This window comes from Mangifera indica, chromosome 13 (assembly GCF_011075055.1).
Source record: "Mangifera indica cultivar Alphonso chromosome 13, CATAS_Mindica_2.1, whole genome shotgun sequence".
NCBI lineage: Eukaryota > Viridiplantae > Streptophyta > Magnoliopsida > Sapindales > Anacardiaceae > Mangifera > Mangifera indica.
In genome coordinates this window covers 14951123-14971091 of record NC_058149.1, presented here as the reverse complement: position 1 = coordinate 14971091, position 19969 = coordinate 14951123, and the positions used below count along the sequence as shown (strand labels likewise).

Sequence of the window (19969 nt, the reverse complement as noted above, 5' to 3'; positions counted from 1 at the left end):
TGTAAACCAAACTTCAGACAATTCCAAACGCATCTATGTTGTTTCCTTCATTGTCTGTTCTTTACATGCCCGAAAAACAAAGAATATTTAAGATTTAATAATAATTAAATAAAATACTTTTTCACAATTTTTCGTGAGAGCCTTCATGAAAGTCTTGCTCGAAAGGGTTTCATAAATTTATCGATTCCTCGGTAGAAGACAAATTATGAAATCTCAATTTATTAATCTCATAATCATTGTATTCTATTAAGTAAATAAAACACCTCATAATTTTTTGTATGAATATACAATTCTTTGTTATTCAAATTATTCTTTGAATATAATAATATTTTTGTCTGTAGATTAGCCGTTTTTTTTTTTTTCAATAAACTATAGTTTAAGATTTTAAACCTTCCTGTTTACATGTGAAGCCTGAAGCCATTACCAATTTGGTCAATCGTTTCAGCTTTTGACATCAGCTTAATAAGGGTTCATTTTCAAGGTCTATTAATGGCTGAAAACAAAACAACAAGGAACGCGCAGGATTCACAGTGGAGCAAAATGTTTAACTGCTAATTGCCAACTTGACAAGAAAGCCAACTGACAGGTAAGGTAAGAGAGAGGCCAAATTGTTGAACAAATCTTTGTCAGATGAAAGAAGAAAAATTCTGTGTATAGTGATCAACACGTAAACGATTCTAATCTTTCCCATGTGGAAGCTCCAGAGCTTTAAATGGAAGCCCAAAAAAAAAAAAAAAGGTCAGAAATGGATGCTTGTGGGTTAGGGCTAAGAGATTGTGATTGTTTTTGTTCCTTATCTCACAATATACAGCCATGAAAAACTGAAGTTACAAAACGGATTTGAAGTGCAAAATTTAGGTTGCTCTTACTGTTTTTGCGACTGTGCTTGCATGAGCGTTACAGAATAAATAATTAGTCCGTGTATAACACAACCAACCAACCATGCCATCTACCCATATGTTACTCTTAACATATATTTAAAAACTCTTTTACCCAGCAACAACAAAAAAGATAAAAACTTGACAATTTTGTAACAGACTTAATCGTTTATCATCTTTGTCTATGAAATAAAAATAATAATATCATTATCTTCGATTTTAAAAGAATAATATGTTCAACAAATTCTTTAAAGATTACTAAACTCAATATAATGGACATTGCATAAGTCTCGTTACTAATTTTTGTGTTTAATGCTACCTCTTGGTCTTATAAAATTTGATTTAATATAAGAACCATCCTGAATGATATCGTTTTAATATGTATTAATTTAAATAATATTATTTTAATATATTCGTGTAAAATTTTTTCAGATTCATGAGTTTGACAAGTTGTATACTCGTAAACTTGAATTTGAATTTGTTAATATATAACTTTTAAATTCAAATTCATATGATAAAAACTCATTTCAAATTTATTCAAATTGAATTGATAATCGAACATGAGTCATTTCAACTCAAATCTATCCTCAAAACAATAGTACTTGAGATTTTATCATGATGATACAAATTCTTAGACAATTATTATGGTCTAAGATTCTTTAACCGATGTGTCTCAAAAAAAGGATTGGCTCAATCATATTAGCTACAATTGAAAAACCCAATTCCTAAATATTCACAATATGATCATATCCAAGTCAATTTTATCGAACTTGATTGATTTTTAAAAAATTTTCAAAGATTCTTTGAAAGGTTTTCATTAATTTTTAACTTGATTTTGTTTTTTCTTTTTAAAGCATCATAAGGGACAGGTTTCACGGTGTCATTATCGATCCCGGTTTAAATTTGGCTCACATGAGGAATCTATGGAATAGGACAACCTTAGATTTTATTGAAGAAAGAATACTGTGATTTGGTGGCCAAAGTTCAAAAATGCCCTTCTGGACTCTCTCATTCCTACCATCCCAACAATTGGATTTTTCTTCTTCGGACACCTACGTTTAGGGTTGCAAACGAGCTAGCTTCAGATAGATTATCGTTGGTCTAAACTTGTACCTCTTGTTGGTCATTTTAGTAAGCTCACAAATGTATGGTTTAGTTAGAGTAAAATATCGATAAACCACTAAACATTTAACAGTTTTCATTTGTATCCAAAAATCTTATTAATTGATTTTTAACATGTGGATAACTAATAAATATACAAATTATGAGATTTAATTGTAATTTATCGAGTCAAACTCAAGTAAGTTAGAGACAGATTTGAGTCATGCTAAGTTTAAACTTGGGTCAAGTGATTTCAACTCAATTTGAAAGAATCAAGTTCAACGAGCTTCCCTCAACCAGCTCAGGCTTCACTTGCATAAGGGGAGCCAAACATGATATCGACTATAATATCGAGTTAAACTCAACCTAAACTCGATTTATTTATTGTAGTCAAACCAAAATAAGTCAAAATAACATTGTTTTAATACATAATAGTCAAAACAACATTATATTAACATATTTGAATTGAGTTTTTTTATGCTTAGAGAGTTGAACATCCGCAAACTCGAACTTGATAATACAAAACACCATAAAGTTAAGTTTAAGTTTGTTTCAAGCTTGATCAAGTTAACCTAATAATTGAGTTTGAGTCAACTCAAGTCAAATTCATCATATGTCAAGATCAAGCTAAAAACTTCTCGGCTCAATAAGCTATAACTCGAGTTAGGCCTAAATGCAATCAAGTTAGGCAATACTTGGTTCAATTCGATTTCAACCCTGCCCATATTGAACCAAACACTCAAATTAAACATTCCAGGAAGTCAATCTAGCTGAGACAATATTAAATTGGCAATCACATTTGAAAGCTCTAAAACGGACGATCTAGGGTCTTATGTTCTCAGAATATTCCATTTTGAAGCAAAAGTTATAATCTTGCCATGTGAATTGAACTTGGTCAGTTTGAAATTTCACTTAGACCTATTTATTCAACAATCGTCACTTCCAAATAAGCCAACTGGAAACTAATACCTGATTTTAAAAAATTATAAAAATAAAAAAATGACCTAAAAATTGAAGTGGGTCCTCTTGGCTCAAAATGGGTGCCAGTCCAGAAGGCCAAGAAAAGAAGCCTCCAATCTCTTTCAACAAACCCAGCTACAAAAACCCACCTTTGCTCTCCATTCTCTTGTCACTCAGGCATTCGCACAAACCCTTTTCTAAAGAAGCGTTTCGTTTTTCACTAACATGACCAGACCTCAACAGCGATACAGAGGTGTGAGACAAAGGCATTGGGGCTCTTGGGTATCTGAAATTCGTCACCCACTATTGTAAGTTTCACTTAAAAAATATCAATTCCCTTAGTAGGTTTCGGTACTAATCGAAACGTTTCGTGTCTTCAGGAAGACTAGAATTTGGCTAGGCACTTTCGAAACGGCTGAAGACGCTGCAAGAGCTTATGATGAAGCAGCGAGGCTCATGTGTGGACCGAGGGCTAGAACCAACTTCCCTTACAACCCAAATGCGCCTCAATCTTCATCATCCAAACTTCTCTCTGCAACTTTGACTGCTAAACTCCATAGGTGCTACATGGCCTCTCTTCAGCTGACAAAATCATCTCCAAATGAGCCTCAAAAGGCACCAGTTTCACTTGCTGTCAAGTCCAATGACATTGCTGGGAGAGGAAGTGAAATGGGTTCTTCACGGTTGCTAGAGAAGAGCCCATTGTTATCAGTGCAAGAGAGAAGCGAGTCCAGTGAAGAGCCAAACTGGTTTATGAAGAAGAAAGTTCAAGTTGAAAGTAGCCAGCTGCAGTTCAAGCCTCTTGAAGATGACCACATTGAGCAAATGATTGAGGAGCTTCTTGACTATGGATCCTTAGAGTTATCTTCAGTTTTACCATCTCAGTCTCTCTAAGGCAGGCCAACAAAATCTCAGTTCTTCTCTTCTGGTTCCATTTTTCTGCTAATTTAACCCTTTTCTTCGTAGCCTTTTTAGAGTCCCCATTGAGTGTTATAGGCTGCTACCAGCTCCACCATCGCTGGTTGCTAGATTTATCTCCTAAGTGACCCTTGAAGAAGTTTATGTACAGTGCATTTATGTTATAATATATGTTATTATTATTATATTTGGTACTAAGAAACACTTATTCAAATCGAATTATCTTCTAATTGAAGCTAAATCGATTATATTAAATAATAAAACCTTGATTTAATGATAAATCTTAAAGTCAAGGGTTTGATTTTATGTGCCTTCGATACTGTTTAAATGTGCCTTTTTTGTGTCTTCTTTCATGAAATGTCAATTCCTTTGAAAATGCAGTGCCTTACTGTCATACAATAGTACAAACTTCTAAACAACAATTTTTTCAACTCAAAAAGAAGAACCCTTTAGAATTTGGAATTGTCGTACATGTCTTTCAACTTCAAAAATATCCTAATTTTACTTCCTTCAAAAGAAAATCCACTAAAAATTTGAAATGGGAAATTCACAACCTGCAACATGTTTTCAGTTTCTCTTGTTCTGTTTTCGTGGCAAATGAATTACAGAGAAATTTGGCACAATAGCAACTCATAATTGTGTTCCAGTTAGGATATCATGTTGGGCATTGGGTCACTTATAGCTTCTGGAACTAAAATTTTATATTCAGAAATCAAATGGATACATGTTAGAATCTCATAGCAGGATATGAGACTTAGATATCTCACTGTAAAATATGGGTTTTTGATGTGACATTTATATAACTTGATCTCCCTAATCTCAACAATTAGTTATTAAAATATGATTTTTATAAGGTTTTGACATGACAGTATTCGTAATAGACTAACAGAGAACTAGCACACAATCATAAACAACCATTTTGGCATGTAACTCTCCTAAAGTTTTGACATTACAGTGTTCGTCTGAAGCTAACAGGGCGCTAGTAATACATAGTCAGAAAAACCATTTTGGAATATTATTCTTTCAAAGTTTTGACATTATAGTGTTCGCTCAAAAACTAACAAGAGTTAACAGACAACCAAAACAAGGTGTAGTTCTCCTAAGGTTTCAACATTATAATATTCGTCTGGGTTAATAGAGAGTTAGCGCATCATTAGAAACAACCTTTTTGGAGTGTAATTCTCCAAGTTTCTAATATTACAATGTTCACTCAAAACTAACAAAAGATAACGCATAACCAAAAACGATCATTTTGTGGTGTGATTCTCTAAAGTTACATATCAATGAGGCAGAAAAACAATGTGATGATCAAATTGTAGTAGGGTTTGATGATGTGGAACATGAACATCTTTTTACAACTGTTTGGTTTGAAAGAGCTTCTGGTTTTGCTGCAGCTGGGGCAGACTTTTGGTTATAGCAACAGCTAAACAACACTGAATGCAATTGGGTGGGTGTTTCTAATGATTCAAAATGGCCCATTTCTCATCTTTTTCTCTCCACGTCTCTGATGATTTCCAGTATTAGGATGCATGCTTGGCCTTATTTATCCATTATTTTTCCCACAAACTAATGTTGTATAAAATTGACAATCATGCAAGGTTTAGTTGATTAGAAAATTGCAAGAATCTGAAGCTAGCTCTTACTCAATTGGGCATTCTACTTTTGCCAAGATAACCTATACAACCTTGGGAGAATCATATGAAAAGTGTATATTTTTCCGATATAGGATCCAAATCTTCCCACTAGAAACCTATACTTTCTCCCAAGAGGGTTAAATATTCGTAGGCTTAGATAGAAGTTGAGTCAAACTTAATATAAGTTGACTTGAGTTAAACTTGAACATGAGACTTAAGTTCGGCAAAGGAATAAACCAAATCAATGCTAAAAGTCTTCACATCAATTTTAACAATAATCTGGATTCTATGGTAACTTTTATCGGTCTATTTTCCTCAAATGAAATGTTTTTTTATCGAATTTAATATTTAGATTATTAGTCTGTAATATTCATTTTTAAAAACTCTCAATATTGTGTCTGGTTTGACCTACTTAATTGGTAGCTCAAAAAGTTTTAATGGTGACCAACTATTGAAATTAAATGTTGAATGCGTTTTGCAGGGTCCTTGTTAACATGAAAACAATTTGCATCTATAGAAACTTCAACTTATTACATTTTGTGCCTTATTCTTATAGCTTATGTAGTACCCTTTTCTACATACACAAGTAATATAATCGCTAACTTTTTCTCACCCCAGACTTTACTTAGTACGACACATTTCCATGTTTGATCAGTTAGACCAGCGGTTTGGGACTATTTCAATGTTTACTAAAAAACATGTTGGTGTCAACATGATGAATCGCCATAAAACCGATGATATAAGTATGACGTGGTTCAAGGTGGTCCAATGGTTAAAGCCAGTAGTTTGTTCATCTACGTCAGGTTAACCACTGAATCCTAAATGAATAGATCTGACTAGTCTATCCAATTTTCATAACTATGATTTTTGTTAAGGATAATTTCAATTTAGGCCAAGTCATATAAGGCCTAACTTGAGATTAATAGAAAGTTACCTTGAGATCAACTTAAGATTGATAAGTTAAAATTGAAATTCAACTCTTTTTAAAAATTAGTTCAATTATTAATTTAGACTTAACTTATTTGATCTAAAATCAAATTCTAGTGTAAACATTTTAGATTGTATCTAACCTTAATATTTGTACGCTGTTTGCACCCTTAAAAATAGCTTATAAACAAAGAAGTCCAAATGCTTATAAACCCAATTACATAAAAACTCAGTTGATCCATTTGTTGCATAACAAACAGTTCAATGATTTTTCTTCTGCCAGTGCTTGAATTGCTCATGATGTTTGATCATATTGAGTATATTTACAATATTACCACCCAAAGAATTTAAAATTTGAGGGGTTTTTTTTTTTTTCAGTTATGTTTTTTGGGATTTTGGTGTCCATTCTTTGTCAATGAAACTTCATGATGGTTCACCTGTTTGAAGATTGATTTTGCTCCCCACAACTATAAAAAACTAAAGTTGTTTTAGTCTCATTATTTTGTCTTACTTTTGATCCACCAAAGGTCATCAAATCATGTTATGTTAGTAAGTTTATCATCATTAATTGTTTGAACTTAACCAAAATTTGTGGGAAACCTTTGAAATTCCATCTAAGACCGTATTTGGGTTGAATTGGTTAAATATTAACTCAAATGAATTGAACTAGAGTTAGAGTATTCCCAATTTAAGTTTACGTTAGGTTGGTTCAGGTTTAACAAACCATTAAAATTTTATTGTTTACTTTTCTAGTTATTTTTCTTTTTTTGTGTTTTTTTTTTTTACAATTCTTCTTATTTTATAATGTCCTTTTATAATTTTCCTAACAACTTCATTGCTAGCTTGGGTTGATTTTTTGAATTCAAATTGATCCTTATTTAAACTCATTTCGATTTGAATCTATCACTAATTTCACCAGGTAAGCTATATTCATGGGATTTACTACTACTAGCAAATCAAACTAATCAATTTGACCTGTTTTGGCTCTTCATTTATCTTCAATATATGTGAAGCTTTGATTGTGAATCTTTTTATCTTTTTGTCCTGATTTTGCAGCTTTAAGTTTGGAATCAGAGCATAACAATCTGTACAAGGCTCTTAAATTTTGTTTTTGTACAAACTTTCATTGTGAAAGGCCTCCCTTGAATTGCACATTGGGTGAAAAAGAGAATGAACACTAAAGGGTCAAAGGTAAAAGATCTTGTCAAGAACAAAAGTGGTCAAAACCAATCATTCTATATCTAATCATGCCAATGGTATAGAGAATCTCAAGTGCGAATGTTCAGTAAAACAACCTGTAATAAATATTCTTACACAAATTTCATATAAATAAAAAGTAGACACAAATCTAATGTCCAGTATATTGATAAATAAATTTTTAAGTTATTATTGAGACATATTTTAAATTGAAAAACCAAAAATAAAATAATATTAATAATTGATTGTATGTCTAAAATAAACTATATTTAAAACCGACAAACCCAAAAGAAATTAGGTGTATTGGGATTGGGTTGTCTTTGAATGGGTTTGGTAATTTGTTTAAGATGCCTTTCAAATGACTCAAACAAAAATCCAAAAGGAAAATGGCTTTCTTTTTTGAGTAAAAGAAAACGGTGGTTGGCTTGGCCTACACTCTGAAAAGCTTGTATACTTTTAACTGTTTCAGAGCACAAAAACTTCATCTGAATAGTTCGTTGGAACTGATATTTTTGTGTGCATCAATGTCTGGTTTCTTTGGTCAAACACCTTCCTAACAACTCCACAACAATTAACCATATCTAAAACCACTATATTTTTTTTCTTTTTTCAATCGAGAAATCTTCGAATTACCATTTTTACATTTAGTTGAAAGTTATTTTTTTGAACTATATAGACTTAAATTAATTACACCAAACTGATGAAAAATTTAAAGTTTTTAAAATTTATTGGCTCTCTAGATTAATTTTTATTCCAAAAGCTAGTCAATTAGGTCAATCAATAAGACTTTACCAAAGTTGAAGCTGAAATCAATTGGACCTACCTCCCTTGAATTGTAATCTAGAATCACATGTACAAACATCTTATTTGGGTTGTAACTATTTCAAATCTTGGGCTCTGACACCATTTACTGGGTGGGCACAAAAATATTATTGGATCTCTCACATCTCATCACAAAAGTTATCTTAATAGATAAGACTTTTTCGTACATTTATATACTTATACTCAACTTAATTCTCAATTGAGGTGAAATTCTTAATAGAATTACAGTATCAACTCTAAAAAATGACTCTCAAAGTTCCATGATTAGATTCGAATGGACTGACATAGCAACTGCCTTTGCTACATTGTTCACAAAAAATGAAAATTAGTACAGAGGAGAGAGTGAGACTGTCGATGAAAAAGCAAGAAACACCGAAAAGAGAAAGTCGTCCAAATGTAAAAGTTTGTGGCAAATGGCATTCACTCTGTCTCATAGTAAGCACTGAGCACAAAGCACTACCAAAAAGTAATACAGCCAGCTTGGACCCCTGTATACTTTTCTCATCAAATTACCAGAAAGTAATTTCAGTAGCACACAAATTAGGTCCTGTTTTTGTTTTGTACAGAAACTTTTGAAACTTGTTCACTTTTCTTTATAACAGAACTAGGCACTGGACTAGACAAGACGCTTTTGTTCTGACCATCTCACATTCTAGGAGGTTGCAACATTCTGCTGATTTTTAGGAGGGACTAGTTCGGATTGAACAAATCAATTCTGAGTTAAGGATTGACTTGTCTTTATAATTGAGTCGAGTTCGAATTTCAATTCATCAATATTGAATCAATTTTAAACTGACTTTTTTATATTCAAACTGACCTTGAACCGGGTGTTGTCCGGCTTTAGTCTAGATCGAATTTAGTCATATTCTTAGGGTTATCTTTTTATGGCCCATGAAGCAGCTGCATTTCTGGAAAGATTAACATTCAGAACAAAACTATATATATTACTGGATAAAATTGCACAGGATTAATGAGCCTAGCCCAAATTTTGAAAGAGCAATGTGGAAAGTGGAATCCCCCTGGTCGCACCTACACTCATCTTGGGCTTCCTTCAAGTGAAGTCCAAGATGCCAATTTCAGCTTAACTCTAGATATATCAGAGATGTGTAATGTTGTCCGGCCCGATTAGTAACTGGCAGACGATCTAGTCCTGACTCCTGAGCAAAACTAAAACTGATTTTAGTTATTGATTAGATGGTTGAAATTAGAGGATACCGAGAATCGAACCCAGAACTCGGGTGTAAGGAGTCATAAACGTCCTTGCACTAAAATTTTTTATTTGTTAACGTTGTCAAATTTCTCATATTTACATTTCAAAAGAACTTTATAGATATAGGTGTGTTTGAATTAAATTTGATATATATAAAGTCGGTTTAAATTTGATTCGAATATAAAAAACTCAAGTTAAACTAGAAATAAAACCATCAAAAAAGTCATCATAAAACATTAGTGAAAAAAATGAGTTGTCAGAGTAAAGAAAAAAAATATTCATCAAAAAAATAAATCTAACGACTTTTGATAATTTATTGAATTCAAACTATCTTAATTTAGATTTGAAATAATAAAATTTGACTTATTCAAATCAAATAAAACTGTTCTCATATAAGGTTTTGTTCGTGCTCTACAAGGGTCAAATTCAGCCGTACTTGGACATGACATTATACAACAACATTAGGTGGACTATGTTTCTTCTGGGCCGTATTTGCATATGGTGGGTTCCTTTGTTTTATTATTAATTATATTTATTTAGTAATTATTTATCAGAATAAATATTGGTGTTTTAATAAAATCATTACCTAAGTTGAGCAAGATCTATCAGATTACTAAAGATAAAAGTCATTAATTTTATAATGGCCAATTAAGTAGCTGCTTAATGAAATAATAATATGATTAATGGTGGTTGAACCTAGTTGTGAACTCGGTCCAAAAAGTCAAAGTCTTCAAAGTAAAGAAACGAGTCACGTAATTTTTTTAAGATTACTTAAATTTTTTTTTTAAATACATATATTTTTTGCAGGACTTTACTTGGAATAGTCGTGCTTTCAGACGCCCAAAGACGTAAAGGTTAGGTGGCCGTGCTTTATAATTTTAGAGTAAATTACATTTTCATCCCTTAAATTTTTAGTCTATAATTATCATCCAAATCCTAAACCCCATAACAAGGCTTTAACGTGAAATCAGATAAGTTAATTATTATATTACTTTTCATTATTTGAGTTTTCGAATTATTATATTATCGTTGGGAGTAGTCATTGATACTTGAATCACACTGATTAATATATGATCTTATTTGATCCTCTGAATCATAATACAATTTATTAGATTCGATAAAATAACATTTGTATAAATGTGATATGGTTTACGTATAATTTTGAACAAATAATTTTTTTCTGAATATTATTTGACAAGATTATATATCTTTTAATGTGATTTTAGTTTTAAAATTAGAGGTATGATGTGAGTATAAATATAAGAATGATTCGGTCGAAATCATACTCAAACCACGAAAGTGCAATTATATTAAAATGCGTATGCCTTTTAGCCGAATCTCATTTTTCCATATGTGATTCCAATAGCTAACAAAGAAATTTTTTTTCTTTTTTCCATATCTTTAAAATGTAGGAATTATTTTTATGTCCTATAATTAATTTTTTGTTATGAAAATTGAATTTTTAATAATAATTTGTAATTTAGGAATTAAAGAGAAACACGCATAGTTAACCCAAACCATGGGGTAGAAAATTATATTACCCTGATTTAAAAAGTTTTTATGTTACGACTGGGTCAATTTTCCAAGTCATAACATTTGTCTAGACTTCAATTGCTTTACTTTCCTGGAAGTTTCATAAATTTGTATCAATCAGTCCAGGGAATTTGGTCTTTAATTGAATTTTAATGCAGAAACGGGTACATGGAACGTACAATTTCAAATGTCCATTAGTACCAGCTGGCCAATTTAAAGCAGTCCCTTCGTTGAGCGGACAAAAAATTAGCTATGGATAAAGCAGCTGGGGAATGGGTGCTGTTCGTTTGTGAACCAATAAGTCCCTTGCACCGATCTGATCCTCTCTTTCACCAGATGGGCGATGGTTCAAATAATGACGATCATGGGGTCAAAGTACAATATATTAATATCAATTGGTTTTGATTGGATCTGATCCCAAACTCTAGATTTATCAAGGACTATGACATATTTTAACTATCAAATTAGATTAATTTAGAATTGAACTAATATAAACAGTATAATATCACGATTCAACTATTATCGTTGAATCAGATTAATTTAAAATTAAACTAATATAAACAATATCATATTCAACTACCCGAACAAAGAACCAGTGGCTAAACCCAAATTATAATTGATATAATAAAGTTAAGAGTTGGTTCATTAATTATAATTGAGTTGGTACTGTATTGGTGAGATGTGGTTTTCTGGTAAAGTTAGTCCAGTTTGTTCGTAGTACCAGCCATTCATGTACGCTGGATGCTTAACAATTTTACAAAGCGATTAATAAAAATAGTACGGATCATAGTACGTATGGACTATAAACCGACTCCCTTATAGGATCTAGGATCATAATACGGATTTTTGGTGTATATGGGATCGTAGTTTTCTTAATATGAACTAGAGATGGATGCTATAATCCATACAAGCAAATACTCCGTTAGGGTCAAATTTGATTTTAGTTGTATGAGTATAAAGTCGATATCAAATTAAGCAATCAAGTTTAACTTATAAATTGAACTCATTTTCATAAATGAGTTGAGTTTAAACTGACTTAAATATATATGTTTAAATTAATTTAAACAAAATCTAAAATTAAATTAAATTTAAATTTAAATTTATAATCTTAAATTAACATTTTTATATTTAAGATAATCTTAAATCGAGTTTTATGTAGACTTGACAATTAAATTCAACCAATTCCCTACCCAAGAAGAATACCATTAAAAAAAAACTTTGAAAAATATAAATTTTGCACAAAAATTTTTTTTTTCTTAGTTTTCAATGAATTCTATATATAGGGTTAAATTCAATCTAAGTTATTTTGAATTTGAATTGAATAATTCAGGTTTAAATCAAAGATTAATCTTATTTTTATAAAATGAGTTAAAGTTTGAAATAATCTAAACATTAAGTTTAAGTTGATTAGAACCAAATTTAAAGTTAAATTATTTTTTAACTTAATAAAATCTCAATATGTTAATCTCAAATTGATTTTATTAATCAAACCAATCTTAAATTAAATCTAATTTAAACTTATAATAAAACTAGGTATATCAACTTTGGATAAATAAATATGTATTTACCTATATATATCATCATATAATAAATATATATATCATCATATGATTAGGAGATTTTGAATTAATGATAAAATAATATTCAGTCATATGAAAACATATATAAATATATATATATATATATTTATATATCTAAAGTAGGTACATATAATATTACACTTAAACTTAAATAAGAAGAAATCCAATTTTATCTATTGGTAGAAGAGTGCTTTTCTTCTCGTAATGAATACATTAGTTGATTATATTTTAGACTAAAGAACTATTTTTCACCCAAATTTTGATGAAATGGCAAATATATACATATAGTAGATGAAAAACTCAAATATCTATCCAAGTTTTAGTCTGTTATAACACATCTGTAAATTTTTGTTAGGATTAAAGGATAAAATTAATATTTTATCAGAAATATTAAAATAATTAAAATTATATCTCATTTTCCTTACTTGGTTTGGAAAACTAATAATTTTTCTTTTGGATTAAGTTTTAAAAAATTTATTTTTCTCCCTTAAAATATCAAACCTGAAATCTGACTACTTTCTTTTCGTGAACAATTATCTAACAGAGGAAAGACAAGAGAGAAAGATAATCGTTGTCTAGATCTAAATGACAAACATCGTCTAGCAATACACCTCATTGGTTGTCAATGGTTGAAGAAAATGGTGAAGAAAAAAACTAAGGGATTTTGAAAGGAAAAAATCATATTTCAAAGTTTAAGTAAGAGAATGAAATATTAATTTTTAAAATTTGAGAAAAAAATAAAATAAAATTATATTTTTTAATAATATTATTAAATAATAATTATATTTATATATTTAATAACAATTTATAGTTGGATAAGTATTTAAAATTTTTACCAAAAATGATTATACTTTTGAGTTTGGACAAAAATTTGGGTGGAAAAAACTCAGTTGGCCTTATAAATTTATTTTGTTATGAGTTGGTAAAGTTTCCCAACGCTAAAGCAAGACAATACAGTCATCAACGTTTTCACAGGAAGCATAATCATAACGGTCGTGAAAAAACAAGTCAGCATAATTATTGACACGCACAAAATTAAAAAAAAAAAAGAAATTCAAATATTCATAGTTTTATTTGTGTTCTAATTTTGACTGTCAAATTGTTACCGTTTTCAATATTTTCCAATGAAGACGCGACAGACACCCATATTGAATCTTCCATAATTTGGCACAGATTAAGCTTAAAAGCCCTTTAGTTTAATGCACAAGTCAACCATGTAAAAAGCAAATCTAATTTATAACATTGACCGCAAGCGCAAATTGCTTTGCAAGTTGGGCAGGTATTTAACTTATAATTTTATGAGTATTTAGTTTTGGAATTAGTGATTTAGGGTTAATCCTAAATTAATTTGAAATAAAACAATAATACTTTATACTCACAATTGAATGATTTTAATATAAAACAAGGTAAATAATTAGATTTTAATATAAATGAATTAAAGATAAACCATCAACTAATCTCATAATGACCAGTAAGTAAATTTTTATCTACATGTTTTTAAGTTATACTCATTTTTATTTTCTTATAGTTTGAACGCAGGGTCTATCGATTTGACTAATTTCTTAATTGAGAAAGTCATGCCCTACTGATTTGAGTCTTTCTTTCGAAACTCAACCTTTGCCTCATGATAATTAATATAAGGCTTCAAACTCCAAGTTTCACAACTCACACACAGAATAAACAAAGAGAGATGTCCCAACAACACCACAGGAATTCTTCCTTCACAGCTTGTTTCTTCCTTCCCACAAACGCCGACGAACATCCGTCTGCGCCACCGCCTCCTCCGCCACCTCCTCCAATCTCCGGTAAGTTAAACCTCACAACTTGTCTTTACAATACAAACCTCGGTGTCTTCTCCCTCACATGGTCAAAAACATTCCTTGGTCATTCTCTTCATCTCAATCTTCACCCTTACGACTTCACGAGCTCTCCTCTTTCTGATCCTTCAGCTCTTTCTTTTCATCTCCATATCAAGCCCTTTATTTTCTGGAAGAAACATGGGTCAAAAAATCTCGTCAATAACGCTTCTGTAATCCAAATCTTTTGGGACCTCTCCCGAGCTAGATTCGGATCCGGACCCGAACCTCAATCGGGGTTCTTCATCGCTGTTGTTGTCGATCGAGAAATCGCCCTGCTTGTTGGCGATTCAACCAAAGAAGCTTGTGCGAAAACCAAAGCTGAGAAGAAGCCCCAGAAAGCATCTCAAGTTGTTCTGAGAAGAGAGCATGTTTTTGGCAACAACAAAGTGTACAACACAAGAGTCGAATTTGGAGGCAAAAGGAGGCAGATTTCGATAGATTGTAGTGTGAACAGCGACGCTAAGTTGACTTTTAGCGTTGATGACAAAAGGGTTTTGCAGATAAAGAGATTGAAGTGGAAATTTAGAGGAAATGAGAGGATTGAAGTTGATGGAGTGCCAATACAAGTGTCATGGGACGTTTATAATTGGCTTTTTGAAGACATGAACGGCCGTGCAGTTTTCATGTTCAAGTTCGAAAATCTCAACAATCGAGAAGAAGAAAAACAACAGAACGAAGAAGTAAACAGTGGCCATTCTTTGCAACAGGGTTCTGGTTTCGGTATGAGTGGAATTGAATGGAGAAAAATGAGGAAAAGTTTGATGAGAACGGCCAGGAGCTCATCATCGTCTTCCATTTCAATGTCATCAGCTTCTTCTTCTGGGTGCAGTTCTTCTGTAATGGAATGGGCTGCTAGCACAGAAGATAATGAATTCAGCTCTGGACCTAATGGCTTCTTGCTGCTGATTTACGTCTGGAAAAAATGAAATCAAGCTTTCTGTTCTTGGTAATCTTCAGCTATCTCACTAATTTCTACTAACCCATTTGTTCTTGAACATATAATCAAATAGAATAAAAATGTTGAATTGAATCAAAATATAGAGAGAAAGAGAGAGATGGATATGTATACTTTATTTCGGATTTGATACAATTTCTTTTCAATTTTCAATTGTTTACTGATTATATGAATTCAAATGGAAGCCATTATTGTTATTCTTTTGGTTGGTAATGGTTTGTTTGTTTACTTATGTTAATAAATTAGTATTGGTCAGCTTGAAGACATAACCATAGGATCTCCATATAACTGAAGTTTGAACATAGGTTAGATTCAAATTGAACTGGTTAATTTAGTTTAATGTTCAACTCAAAATAAGTTAAATATAAGTTGAGACAATCTTAACTCAAATTGGAGTGAAGTCTACTTGAATATAGTAAATTATTAAAAAGTTATTTTACAAATTTATCTTTTACGAGGATTTTTCTTTTTTGACAGTTTTTCTTCTTTATCTAAGATGATGATTCTTCTTCTTCTTTGATTCTTTTTTATGACTTGTTTGATTATTTCATTGATAATTTACGCTCAAATTGAACTTTATAAATTTAAATTAAGTTCGGATTGACCCTTATTCGATTTTAGTTTAGTTCAAATCCATAAAATCTATCTTTTAGTTGAACTATTATGATTCAATGCAATTCACCCGGTTCAAGTATGATTCAAACAATTTAATAGCCTAAACAGTTTTGAAATTGTTGTCTTAATTAGAGTAACCATTTGATTTTGATCAATTCAACCAATTTAGAGTATTATATCTAGTTTTTTCTAGTAATGAGATATTTTATTTAAATTAGACATTTCTTTTAAACTGAATTAATGAATAGATAATACATGGATACACAGAAGATTAGCATGACCTTTGCGCAACATATCAATTATAAGTTTTCTCGTGATGTCTATGTTGGTTTACAATATCTTAGGATTCCCATCTGGAACTTGCTTGTATAAACTGTATGATTCTGACGCGACATTAATTGTTGTGGGAAATTTCCAAATTGCTGGTAGCTCAAACAATAGGACAAGATGCATGTGAGGTGGGCCTTTTTCTTTTGGTGTCTTATCGTGTGATGTTTAGCTTATGCTTTGTTGGTGCTTGGCGCACACTTACCTTTCAAAATCAAATTCTACTTTTAACCCATCTAATCTGAACCGTTCAATGTAATTGAATAACGTCTTGGATCTCTGAAAAGTACTGTCAATTTGAAGGGTTCATTTTGACGTGAGAATACGATTGTGGTTTAGATTAGATTTTGACCACATGCTTCTACCTTTGTTTTGTTTTTATTTGTGGTTTGTGTTCTGGCCGTGGGTGGACAGTAGTCTTGTCTCGTGAATCTAAAGAAACAACAACGGAGGTTGATTTTTCGTTTTTCATTTCAGACGTAGCTTATTTGATGGACAAGACAGCTTGAATCCACCTCTAATTTGATTCAGACCAAAGTTAAGTTAAAGTTTTATTATAATGGCTTTTTTCAAACTTGGTTTAACTCTTTTTTTTAATTAATATTATTTATTTTATTAATAATATTATTTAGGTCAAAGAACTTATTTGTTTTTAAATTTGATATATTTTTAAAGTTATATCAACGGAATTTAAAAAATTTGAAATCTCATCTATAAAACAATCATCATTAAAATTTTTTATTAGAAAAAAAAATAAAATTATCATTTTTACTAGTAATATTTAAAAAAATATAAAATTCATTATATTAATTTTATATTTTTTTCCTAAATTTTAAAAACTAATAACTTTATTCATACCTAAAGTTATCTAACTTTGAAAACTCACAATTTTCTCCCAACCTAAGGTGTTTTCCTTTACTCCTTCGGCCACCATCTCCGATGTTGACGATCTCTCCTCTTCAACTTAAAATGTTGGTTAACACATAACGGGGCACGACGACCTCCCCTCTTTAGATCTCCTTGTCTTGATTAAGAGATTGACAAAGAGAGGCTGATCAACACTTTAGGGTGAAGAGAGGAGGACATTGGTGTCGAAGATGGTGGTTGGAGAGAAAAAGGAAAAAAACCTAGGTTTTTTTTCGGGGGGGACGGTGGGGGAATTGACTTTTCAAAGTTGAAAAACTTTAAAATATTATTTTTTAAAACTTTGAGAGGGAAATAAATGAATTTTATATATTTTTAAATATTATTAGTAAAATAACAATTTTACCTTCATCTCTAGCGGAAAATTTTAACTTTAATTGGTCTATAGATGAGACTTTGAGTTTTTTAAATCTTGTGAATATAACTTTGGAAACGCATTAAAACTTGGGGGTGATATAGTCATTTGGCCTATTATTTATTTTGTCACTAGCCCAATTCAATTTGAATTCAATTTAAATTTGTTACAATTAATTTGAGTTCGATTTAAAGCAACTCATGTTTGGACTCAAGTGAGTTTGGTTTCAACCTCAATGATAGTTAAATTAGGATTATAAACTAGCTAAGCCACTCACAAGTTGCTCAAGGCTCAACTCATGATAAGTCGAACTTGAGTTTATTGTTACTTGATTTAAATATAATATCATTAAATTTTTAAAAATTTCAAATTGTTCACTTATGTCTCTAAAAATCTTATTCATTTATTTTGAACATATGGATAATTGATATATACTTTAAGTTATACTTTGATTGTAATTTTTTTAACCACACTCGAGTTAATCGTCCTTATATCAAATTTGAGCTTAAAATATACTCAACTGAGTTAAATTTAAACCTAGTACTGTTTAATTTTGTGTGACTGTAACCTTTAACTAGAGTTACCTAATTCACACGTAATTTATTATTTTTGAATAATATTTTATCTATTAAAAATAGACAAAAATATGAAAATAAATTTTGATTTATTATTAATTTAAAATCGTTTAATTATATATATAAAATTATAAAATTAGTGTATCAAATATTATTATTATTATCTCAAATTCTCATTTGCTCACTTGTGTTCAGATGGTGTTATTTTCTATGCATCGCTGGCCCGTGGAAAATTCAACATCCGCTTATGATAGAAGAAGTATAATTTCATAACTAATGTCTCGTAATTATGTGGGCCTTTCCACTAACAATAATTTTAATGCGGCGCTTGGAGATGAGTACAACGGATGAAGAAAATTGGCTTGATTATCACACACGCAAATGTATTAATACTAGGTTTAAAAATGCATCTAAAATTTCAATTTAATCTTTAATGTTACACACACCCACATTTTTCAAAAGCTATTCAAAACCCCATATAGGAAGGAATCAGAACCACACAAATGTATATAATATAATTTGATATCAGAATCATTTTTAAGATATGTGATCACACTTAAATCAAAGTTAAAGAGTAAGTTTATTTTTGTAAATATACCAATTTAGAAATTCAAATTTGAATTCAGTTTAGTATGACTTCAAAGTTAAGTTGTTTTCAAACTAAGTTTAAGTTTTAATTTTTAATTGAACTAAATTCGTGTCTTGATTTATCCAGTTTGTCAATTTCAATCCAATTTTGAACTAGATGTTTCAGGTTTAAGTCAATCTTAAGTTGGCTCTTGATCGGGTTAAATTTGGATCAAATCCAACTCTAACTAGAGATAAATTTAATCCAAAAAGTACGATCTTAAATCGTTGTTTGGCTTGGCTTGAACCGGAGTTTATCTTACTAACAATTCTTCAACTTCTTCTCTATGGATTCCTCTAAATTCAAAAATATTTTTTTTCAACGTTTCAAACAAATCAAACTTGAGTTAATTCATAACTATGTTTGATTTAACTCGAATTCATCCTTAGCTCTAACTATAATTTACAAAATTATTCAGATACCTAAATACAAAAGTAGATGAAATTACCGGATACCAACTTTGGTATAGTGGTTGAAGCAACATCAAAGCTGTCCAGGGACAATGAATCGCTCAAATTAGTCAAATTATTTTAAGGGTTAGTTAATGTTAATCACCATTAAAGTGTGCATTGTGTTTAAATGTGTTTAGTGCTTTAGGTTCTTCTCTGTTTTTAATGCTGCAACTACTACGACTTTGAAACGAGGAAGAACCAGTAAATTTAGCGTAAGCTTCATAGAATTGAGTTTTTAATGGTTTTGCTAAAGCCGACATCCATGACTTTGAACTCGTCATGGGGAAAAATCTGCATTAAATGTTTAACATAACCCCTTATCATAACAAGGCAAGTGGTGGTATGGCTGGCAGTGGGCCATGTCATGTTGGGCCTGACGAAAATGCAAGGCCCTGTGGGCCACAGGCTGTGCTGTGTGCAAGGCACGTGAAAATGTGAGCCTTGATGGGTTTCGCTAACCCATCAATTTTGAAAGCATAGGGCACGAGTCACGACTGACAACACATAGGTTTCCCTTCC

The 19969-nt window shown here is 31.0% G+C and overlaps 2 protein-coding genes across 2 annotated transcripts; both read left to right on the top strand.

Moving 5' to 3' along the window:
* Positions 1-3051: 3051 nt before the first annotated feature.
* On the top strand, positions 3052-4042 carry LOC123194415 (protein PPLZ02-like). Its single transcript, XM_044607604.1, has 2 exons — positions 3052-3247; positions 3320-4042. Exons 1-2 carry the CDS (start codon positions 3165-3167, stop codon positions 3831-3833), a joined length of 597 nt encoding a protein of 198 aa, XP_044463539.1. The 5' UTR covers positions 3052-3164; the 3' UTR covers positions 3834-4042.
* A 10293-nt stretch (positions 4043-14335) lies between these two features.
* Positions 14336-15771, top strand: LOC123193898. The gene has a single exon (XM_044606970.1). It carries the CDS (start codon positions 14385-14387, stop codon positions 15543-15545), a length of 1161 nt encoding a protein of 386 aa, XP_044462905.1. The 5' UTR covers positions 14336-14384; the 3' UTR covers positions 15546-15771.
* Positions 15772-19969: the final 4198 nt, after the last annotated feature.

Coding starts and splice junctions, on each gene's coding strand:
- LOC123194415 (XM_044607604.1), top strand. CDS start 3,165: ATGACCAGACCTCAACAGCGATACAGAGGTGTGAGACAAAGGCATTGG. Junction 3,248..3,319: donor GAAATTCGTCACCCACTATT/GTAAGTTTCACT, acceptor TCGTGTCTTCAG/GAAGACTAGAATTTGGCTAG.
- LOC123193898 (XM_044606970.1), top strand. CDS start 14,385: ATGATAATTAATATAAGGCTTCAAACTCCAAGTTTCACAACTCACACA.